Source organism: Teleopsis dalmanni, chromosome 2 (genome assembly GCF_002237135.1).
Source record: "Teleopsis dalmanni isolate 2A chromosome 2, ASM223713v2, whole genome shotgun sequence".
Lineage (NCBI taxonomy): Eukaryota > Metazoa > Arthropoda > Insecta > Diptera > Diopsidae > Teleopsis > Teleopsis dalmanni.
The window spans coordinates 119719821-119730919 of record NC_051847.1 but is presented as its reverse complement, the minus strand read 5'-3'; the positions used below and the strand labels follow the sequence as shown (position 1 = coordinate 119730919).

General features: G+C 29.0%; 1 protein-coding gene across 1 annotated transcript in view; it reads right to left on the bottom strand.

Annotated features, from left to right (window-relative positions):
• Window positions 1-11099, bottom strand: part of LOC119675572 — a 127110-nt gene that overhangs the window by 44862 nt on the left and 71149 nt on the right. Inside the window, exons 2-5 of the mRNA XM_038086778.1 lie at window positions 5185-5970; window positions 4606-4916; window positions 2579-2751; window positions 1-51 (exon numbers count right to left, since the gene is read on the bottom strand). Of these exons, the coding sequence (XP_037942706.1) occupies window positions 1-51; window positions 2579-2751; window positions 4606-4916; window positions 5185-5970 (1321 nt within the window). The remainder of the gene's footprint in view (window positions 52-2578; window positions 2752-4605; window positions 4917-5184; window positions 5971-11099) is intronic.

Sequence of the window (11099 nt, the reverse complement as noted above, 5' to 3'; positions counted from 1 at the left end):
TTTGTCCAGGAGCAGTCGACGAAAACTGAAATAAAATCTCCATTTTGTATGCTGAAACGTGAAACAAAAGAAAATATTAAAAAATACATTTTTGCCAGAAGCTATAAAAAAGTATCTCAGCACACAATAAGTATCTCACCACGTTAACAAAATTAAAAAGAAAAAGGTTGAGGATTATTTATTAAATAAAAAGACAAAAGTGAGCATTTTTGTTGAAACTACTAATGGTATTTTATGACATTATAAAAAAAAAGAATATTATTTTTTAACCATTTATTATTTATATATCCAAGGTATTCAATTAATTTAATTCGAACTTGCATTAAAAGATCATGTCTGAAGCAACTCACGATATAGACACATACAAAAAGGATCTTTTCTTAGCAACATGTGACAAGTATAGTTCATTTGACAATGGCAATATGAACACATTTTATTTGACATTAAGAATTAATCTTAAGATTTAATCTCTTAACAAAAAAAACCAAATATTTTTCTAACTCCCACTGTCATATTTTGTAACCCAATCGAACATTTTAAGAATAATCTAAAATTTGTATACCTAGAAGTGTTAGTAGACAATTATATGATTCATGAATAGATATAGCGAATCAAGCACACTTTATTTGGCCAGTCATATAAAACAGCTGTTCCTTTCAGAGTAATCTTGCTAATCTGGTAAAATATCTAGAGTGTTTTAAATTAATCTCAACTGTTACATATTTGCCTCAAGATTTACCAATCGTGTATTTACTCTTTTCATTGGTTCAGAGCCCTTCTGCGTCGTAACAAATAGTTTCACAAATAACTTAATATGTGAACGGGAGAAATAAAATCTACTTGAACACTGGAAAGCCCAATCAGGCATTGGGTAATCAAGAAGATTCATTGATCGTGTACACCTCAGTAGTTGACGCAATGCTTAACTTTCGCAGAAATAATATTAAACTCTACACTGAACTTCTTACATGAAGAATTTAGGTGCAGTAGAAAGTGATTTCTATCGACTCTGTCATGAGGAGAAGGAAAGTATAGAATTTATTCTATGCAACTGCCCAGCGGCGGCAAGACTAGACTTGACTACCTTGGAAGCGGAATCTTAGTCTCAAATCAAATAGCAGTTACGAGATTTATTAATATTGGGTTGTTGAATTGTTTTAGTTGGGTCTTTAGTGGTATAACATTACTTTTAGGTCGGCGTGCATTCATAGCCTATTATTCAATAGCAATAATGCAGTGCCTTTAACGTGATCCTTATAGCAACTTATAATAAATCGATTTACATTCACTTTACCTCCTCTTATACATTTGTACCAACGTTTTATCATTAGGAACAGAATATTATAGTTTCTACTATATATGCAAATTACAAAGATATGTAGCTATATTCTAATTGAGTTGATTCAAATATTATTGAATTGAACGCTGATTTTTGATAAAAAGTAAAAATCACTCAATTTTCAATACTTTCCATATTGTTTAAGTTTTGAGTTTTAGATCTCATGAATTATGAGTATTATCTTTTCAACAGAGAACCTTACAAAACGAGGTTCATTTATTAAGCAACCGTTAATGTGCCGTTAATGAAACTACACTGAAGGAACGGATTTGAGAAGCTGCGGGTGTTACTGCACATTAAACTACCATAAGACGTGAATCAGATTAATTACTAGTTCATCGCGTTGTTATTGTTTTGCGAGTAAGTGAATCAGATCATTATTTGCTGAAACGCAGCTAATAAATGAATTACAAATGTGTCAAAACGAATCATTAAAAAAATTTCCGAATGCTTTATGGTACGTAGGGTGTACAGATATTCATAAGCAGAGGAATTAAAACTATAATAATATATAACTTAGTGTTCACAATGACTAAACTTTACCAAAATCTTTATATTTTAATTAAAAGATACTATATTTTAGAATTTTGTCAGCAAAGAAAAATTTGTATGTATTAGTCAAAACGTAAGGGTATATGCAGAAAACTTGCTAAAGTCTAGCCAGTGTAGACGTAGTGCGCGATACACAGGTTTATTTAACAAATATGTTATGAAATTCTTTTCTCATAAATCTGTAAAATTAAACCAACCTGTTAATAGATGCAAACATATGGATATATAATAAATCAGTAAAATAATATTGAGGTACACGTATGATAGCTAAGAAAAAAAGAAATCTAAAGTATCCAATAAAATTCAGAAGATCCATTATCATTAACAGAACAAAAAGAGCTATAAGAAACTAGGTATATCCCTGAAACAATATGAACAGTAAATATGTTAGTAAAAGTTATAGAATAAATAACAGTAGAACTGCTATTACTAAATTTGTTTTTATTATTCCAAAGTTTTATATATGATTATATCTATACAATCACACTTATTTATGAAATTTATTACTTAAATTAACTTGTAATAAATTTTAATTTTAAATCCCTAGTCCCTAGTCCCTAACCTTACTGTCTCCAATATCAAAGCAGTGTCATCCCATACCACAAATAGGAAACACTAACAGCAAAACAATTTAATTTAAAAATATTAAAATTCCAAAATACAGCAATTTTTGTCTATGCTACTCACCTGATGGCTACTTGATGCCAGCGATAATCGTATAAATTGAATTTCACAGGTAGCATTTCGGTGGTGTTATCACGTTCCAAATATAGACGCAAACCGTCCTTGCACGACTCCAAGTATAAATTGTGTGTTGTGTTGCGTATGGAAAAAATTGTTGCTGTGGTCTTGCTGTCGTTCTGTGAGAAAAAAATAAATTTAAATAAAAAATAAATTTGCATACACAAAAATACATAACAAAAAGCGCTTTGAAACCTTCCTCAAACAAAAGAATTATGCTTGTAATATACAAAAATGACAGGATATATTTTAATTTTTTGCAGAAGCAATCAGTTTGGATTTTTATTGTACGCAGAATTAATGCTTGATTTTTGTTTCCGTTGAGGAAAACAATTTTAATTTTTTTTATGAAACTTTTTCTATATTTTTTATATATTTTTTATGTACTTTTATTTCTGTTAATGGAAAATATTTTAATTGGTTTTCATTGTCAGCCGCTTTTATTACTGTTGAGATTCTCGACAGAGCCGCCTGATATTTTCGGGACGCAGCCTTGCTCGGGCTCTACTTATTTATGTAAATTAAAACTGTTTTAACAGCTTTCGTTGTAATTGAACACTTTTAATTACCCTTAAGAACATTAACTTTATTAAGGCATGCAAATTGATTGAGCACAATGGCACAGTTTTTGTGTTAAAGAGCCGAGAATAAGACTAAAAGTTAAAAAAACGAATCATTTGTAAATAATTTGCTGGTTATTATTTTGGAATTCAATTAACTTTTTTTAGAGGTTTAAACTTTTTACTTCAAGTTATTACTATTATTTCAATGATATCTTTACATAAAATAAAAGAATATTTTCATAACTCATCCATTGTGGCAAAATATTGAAATGACTGCATTCTGTTAGTGGTTATAAGAGTTCTTCAATTAGAATTTGTATTTGAAGGAATAATTATAAATTTAGAAACATAAAGAACTTAATGGAAGAATACCTATCATCCTTGCTTTATATTTATTAATGTCAAGAATGAGAAGCGAGAAAAATCTGGCGATCGGAAAATTAATATTGCTATCCTTTTTATAGATATTACTATGGCTAAATTTACTATGGATGCTTGTTTAAAATTTTTTTTTTTTTGAAATCCATTTATTTATTACAATCTGTCAGGAATGAATGACAATAAGTAATATATATAAATTTAAATCGTAATAATGGTTATTACGATATAAAAAGAAAGGCACGTATGGACTATGCCCAGTGACATATATATTTAAAATAAAAGTGTATTGTCTACATATACATATTTAAAATGTCTCGCGATGTTTTTCTTCTCAGCCTTGTAAAGGTATTGGAAGGGGACATCAGTTGAGTAACCAGAGGGTTTGGGTGCATATATAACCGTTGAGCGTAATTCTTGTTTAAAATGATTTGATCTAAACAAGCACCCATCTACATTTATTTCAAAGATGGACCACTTCATTTCATCCTAAAGTCCTTTTATAGATGATTGTTATTCATCAAAGTACACTTCGAACACTTGAAATTATTATAAAAGAATTATCAATAATTAATTAAATAAATGAAAAATGTGCCGTTGCAATTGCTCGGATTGAAGTCCTTTTTATTCACTGGAAGCATCACAAGAACATAACAAATGAATCATACAATAACAATATGGTTGAAGATGATTGTAAGAATAGTAAAAACTATATTAGTGAAAATAAATATTTAAGCTGGGTCCAGAGTTCAAAATGTTGTTCAAAAAAAAGACGTCGATCAACTGCGTTAGGGATTGTATCTGCAAGAGGAAATTCAGTACTTCTTGTGATAGTACAGCGACATCTATTTGCTACCGTTGTTCCTTAATCTATTTTAGATTACAATTTGATTGTTTTTAATGAATGTAATGTTCGTATACTTGAGAGAGGTGCACTTTGAGACACCTATTCTACTGAAGTCGTAGGCTATATTGTACATAAAAAAACAACAGACTTTCCATATATGAGTACAAATAAATTTTATGTCTTACCTTAGCCCTTAGTGTGGTCATGAGCGTGAAATTTAATGCATTGTGCCAACTCTTGACATATCCCATATTGGAAGGTGTTGATGACGGCATGGCATTTAAACTAACAGCAGCATTAATAGTACCGAAGCCAATGCTCGAGGTTGTTGTTGCTGTCGCTACAACTGTATCGGTAGACATTGCAGCTGCTCCAATTGAAGCTGCAGCAATTGTTGTGGATGTATTGATATCAGTTGCCAATGGCATTGTCGCAGCGCTTATGTCATCGAACATTGGAAACTTTTTATAAAATTTTAATAAGTCGTTTATGTCATCTGGAAATGGAAATCGAAATCGAAATGAATACCATGTTCAGCATTGAAATGAAAAGTAAACATTTGAGCATTCAACATGCATTGAAAATTCTAAAGTAACACAGGAAATGGAGGAAATGTCAGAAAATGAATAAATTTATGAGAAATGAAAATTGATGAAAAGTTTAACTTCGAGTTTTGATTTCATATAAAATAATAAAAAAGAAGTTTAACAAAAAAGCTGAAATTTTCAATGAAAATGAAAAATTAGTTAAAATAGTTGACTTACCACGGCATTCAAAAGTGTTGCAATTCCGTTGTTCGATATTGTAACCTTCGCAGAATAAAGTCGAGAAAGTTTTTGTTGACTTTCTGCTGCGGTGCTTCTTGGATGGCTTCTGAAAGTCTTTCTCAGATTTTTTTCCTTGCAATTGATTTTTTTTATTAATATTTTTCGCTGATGTGGTCAAAGTTTTTGAATTTGCGTATTGTAAGTTTTCATTAAACTCATTTAACTTATTTGCAACAACATACAGCATATTATGTTCAGTATCTTCATTATTAACATCACTCACAGCAACTGGAGAATTATTGTTGCTGTTATTCGTTGTACTTCGGTACGTCTGCTGTTGTGACAACAAAGCGACATCACTCATGTTATCAATTGCATTAATAGTGGGAACAATTTTAATTTCCTTCATGCCATGCAGCTGCAAAGTATTGCTGCTGTCAGCATCGTTTGCTGCTATAATTTCAATATCAGTTTGTGCATCTTTTGTTGTCGGCACATTGACAACACTTTTGTCACTTTCCATTTGCGTAAAGTCAATTTCTGTCTCCATTTCATTGATAATACCATTTTGTGTAGCATAAGCATCACGGGCCACTTCATCAGCTTCAACATCACCATCAATAACAACATCGTCGTCATCATCATCATCAACAACTGCGTTTAAATTCATATTCATGTTTAAGTTCATCATTGGATTATCCAGGAGACAACGTCGAAATCGCTGCTGCACACCTTTACCGCATGTAACGCTACAAAGCGTGAAATCACTCCAATCATCCCAGCCTGCAGATAATGTTTATATTATGGTAACGCGAACGATGTGTTGGGTGTGTAAGCAACACATAAATGGATTTCGGGTAACAGTTGGCAGAACCATTTTTGTCCGAGCATGAAATGAAATGGCAATAAAAATTATGAAAATTGAAATTTATGCATACAATTTTTATTAAGGCATAAAGAATTTAAACGGAATTTTGTTAAATTAATATTTTCAAAACAATTTGATACATGAATAGTAAAATATATAGTATTGAAGTAAAGTACATCAACAAATAAGTTTTGAAGAAAGTTACTGTAAGTCAAAAAGTAGAAGAGACAAAGACAAATTACGATCAATAAAACCTATTGCGCTCAGTCTCAGTCTCAGTTTTTGATTCCCGATCTCATTCTATTGGAATAGAGGTATTATTTAGTGAAGAAACAAGTAAATAATCCGATTTTATATCTACATATTTAGACTGAGAAACTAGTTATCGATCATGCTTTTTCGCATAAAGTTCAAACTTTATTATTAAAACTAGAACTAGAGAAAAATTACCTTGACGTGGGATGTTTTAATTTTATTACTAAAATATGGTGCATTTATCATTATTTTAAAATACATAAATATAGTAAATTATGTACCTAAGTCCTAAATATTAGTGAATCTGACTGAGGTATTGGAATGCGGTAAATTGTAATTGCCAGGGAATTATATCAATTAAGGGGAAATATGATATGGCGCCATTTTTATTCTTTAATTTTAATGCACCAATAAGGCTAGGAATGTTTTCAACAATAGTGATTTTTAAAGTATTTCAAAACTTTTAAATTTTTTTTGTTTAGTGTGAATGTGAATGCATACCTAGTTTTTCTACTAAAGGCAGTTAGTTCTAAAGATGTTGAGACATTGAGGAAATTTATACAATTGATGTGCTTTAGGAGCTTTCAAACAAGGATGATAGAATAGGATGATGCATATCTCTATATACAACTATATAAATATAATTTTTTACAAATTCAATTAGAAGAAATAATCTATGAAAATATAAATTGTTGGCTATTAAATTAATGAATATGGATTGTTACAGTTTTAAACAGAATGCTTAAAAGAAAGCTACTTGGGTTATGTGTTATAATTTATTTCATATTGAATCGTATATTTATATCAAAGCACAGTGCACAAGTATTCAAAGTACAAAAGTACCAAATTGCACGAAAATGTCAAATTATTGAAAGAATATTTCATCTAGACCTAAATCTTCTTATATTTTTTTAATATTATATATAAAATTTATTAAATTTTTTTAAAGTCTATAGTACATATTTTGCTTAGTATCACTTTTGATTTCAAATAATCAGTACAATATAACATTATACTGTATAATGGATTTTATAAAACTTGCAAAGAATTTCATTTAAAAAGTATTGCCAATGCAAAATAATTTCATTTGAAGTCTTACACATACAATCAATAAAATAAGACTCAAAAATTGAAGTAAAAGGCAAATATGTTTAGCAAAATCTGCCTTAAAGAGATTTTTCATGTAAATATACATATACCTCTTAATATGTAGCTGGTTTTTGCTACTTTTATGTTCTTTAATCTGTACAAGTATTGACAAGTAAAATGCACTCTTAACCCTATTAGTGCCATCGTTGCTTCGTTGCACTTTTACTTACTGCTATTGCTGCTTAGAATGTTCATCATCCATAAGTGAATGTGTTTGTGGTAAATTTTTATAGAACATAATACTTTTGTGTTGCTATTAAGAATAAAATCACATTTTATGTCAACACACGTACTAGGAAATAGATATATAATCTCAATACTATTTCTTTTCACTTGTATATAAAATTTTATTCAATTCAAGGTGAAATTATTTTAATTCTGTGAAAACACTTTAATACGACTAAAAGTATGTATATTAAGTTTTATACAAAGGAGGTATGTAAGCTTTTTCCTTTGAGGCTTAATAGGTAATTAGAAATAATAAGAAATCCAACTAAAGTATTTGTTTAAACTTCGATATCTTTTTAAAACTTATCAACAACAATTACTAGACGAATAATACAAAAATATTAAAATAAATGTTTAACTAGTATTATTGACAAGTATTACTATAATATACTATAATATATACTAGTATGACTACTATAACTAGTATTATTTTGCTTTCATGTGTTGACAGTTTTGAATAAAACTGGGCACGTATGTTTGATTAAACCTTTTCTCAATAAAGTCACAAGTTGTGTTAAATTGGAGTGGTGTCCTTGTGTACTAAAAGACCACGTAAGCTTAAATTATAGCTTATTGCAATACTGTGGGTACACATTGGTAGTACTTTAAAACTTAAAGATATGCAGGAATAGCAGAAGACCGAAGTACTCTGCTTACTATCAGCCTTAATTAAATCTATAACTTTCTCGGAATACTGAATTATAGAGTTATAAAAAACTAATTGTCAATTTGAAAATGGCAATTTGTATTGACTGTGCTGACTGTATGTGTGTTTTTAAAAATTAATCAGTCATTCATCAAACATCGACGATAATTGGTTCCAGCAAGACCATACCTACAACGCGCTTAACAATCAATTTATTGCGAAATCAATTTGTTAACAAGTTTATTTCCAGAAGTGGCCCTGTTAACTGATCCTCTCGTTCGTGCATTGTTTTATTTAACGCCTCTCACATTTATTGCAAAGAAATAGTCAAAAATTGGACAGATCGAATGGACCATATAACTCGTAGCCGCGGCAGATATATGTCGAAAATTGTATTTAAAAAACAAATGCCATCAAATTATTTACCAGATTATATTAATAAAAATTTCAAGAGTTCGAACAGTAATAAAGAAGCAACAACAAAAAAGTGATGTATTTTTAAAATTTGGCTGACCATACAATACTGGAAACAGTGTTGTCTTAGAAAATGTTCGAATTTTTATTTAATTAGTTTATAGTCCCTACATAATTTGTTGTACTGTAAGTACTAGGCTTAGAACTCATGTTTGTCAAATGAGTAATGATGACTAATCGTGTTTTTTCACAAGTAGCCAAGGCTGCACATACTTTCAATGCCCAAATTCAAAGTTTCGATGCTCAAGTTTCATTCCAATAATATTTCTGATGTATTATCATTTTAAGTTATCATGTAATCACATATAATTATCAATATAATCATTTTAGTTACAAAAGTTTTTTTTTTATTCAACTTTCATATTTTTTATAGTTTCCAATGGAGTTATAATTCAAACAATTTAATTAAATGCTAATGTGTTTTCATTGCCATATCAGTGGTGAATGTAGGGAGCCATTATTTATACCACGACACGATGGTGATAATTTAATAATTATTTAATCTATGCCTTTAAAGTTCATATCTCTATTAAATAACTGTTTTTAATGTTGACTAACTCATTTTCATTCCAAATTGTAATCGTGTAATCCACGATGAGGGAATCGATTTACCACCTAGTTGGTGTCAATTGCTTGACTAATCCAAGAATTATATCACACAAATTGATACTATTTTCTGTTTAATTAATGTAATTGTTTGATTTAAATTAATCTAAACTAAATAAATATCCGATAACTTTTCACGCGAGATAATTGCATTTAATAGAAAATATCTTTGTCAGCTTTTATCAATCTGTAGTCAAATTTTTAATCACATTTGCGAATCAAAAGCACGCAAATGTTGTTGTTTTTATGAAAACAATGAATGATTTAAAATAATGAGCGATGCAATTAACAAACTGATTATATCAGAATAAAAGCAGCATACCACATTATTAATTTATAACCGAGTTATTTTGTTTATTCAATAATTCATGCGATATTGTTGAGCCACTTGAGCTGTTATTCGATTCTAATGTGTGAATTCAATTAATATTCATACCGTTTGATGAAACAACAGCGTCATGTAAAATATTTTCAAGAGGATAACGAATCATTTATTGAATCGTACAATGAATCGTACTATATTTACACACTCTGAGAAATGTAAATAAATAATTTAAATTTAAATTTTCTTTCGCAATCATAGTAGAGTATTTAAATAACACCTACGCCTTATAAGTCAACATCCTGTAGCAATCACTTCAGTTCTTTTATAAATAAACTCGAAAATATAAATCTCAAATACACAAGCAATTAACATAAAATAATAAATTTTGAAATTTGTATATTACAAACATGCTCGCACGCATATAAGCTTACTAATTGTGTAAATATCAACATAGATACAATTCCAGATTCATAATTACATCCTGCCCTGAATTCAAATGAATTGGTTTGCAAACTTTTGTCGTCGATTTCCAAATTTTCATAAACATTGATAAAAAGAATTTCTGAATTTAGGTAACAAATGTTTATTTGCTTAATTATAATGTGGACATTTTATATTTAATTGCACAAATATTGGTTGCCTTTTGGTTAAATTCACTTGAATTAACATTTGAATTGGTTTCATAAATTCATATTTATACAGCTTCTAATTCCCATCAAAAGACTAAATCATTTTCTAATTCTATTTGAGAAAGTTTAATAAAATAATTACTAAACTATTACCGTAAACATATATGTTTTCTGTTTGTTATTTGAAAAGCTAATATTTCACTTCGAGTGAATATTTAGCAAAAATTAAATTAGTTTAAATGAAATAAAATTTTATAGCTCAAACACTGAAATTACAATCGTATATTTAAGCTTTAAAATATTAACATAAGTGCCTCGAGAGAATATAACAAATTATTATTATAACCATTATAATATTGGGGAATTTAAAAAACTATGACTTAGAGTTATATTGTTCTATTGGACCCCCTACTCTAAATCCTTGTTAGAGTATTTTTCTTCTATAATTTGTGTAGTATTAAGTAAAGGCTTTACCAAATCATTAATTCATCCGATATAAAATAGCCACTTAGATATTTCTTTTTCTTTACATTAATACTGGGCACACTCCCAGTACTTAAAGTGTTAATGCAACCTACAATTTCCTGTTAGTACTATTGTTTGGATTAAATTTATTTTTGATTAGGGGTTAAATCATAAAAATTCTATAATTAAAACTTATAAAAACATTTTTTTAAAACATGTAAACAATTCTGCTAGTTTATTTTAGAGTGTATTGATTATTAATCACGG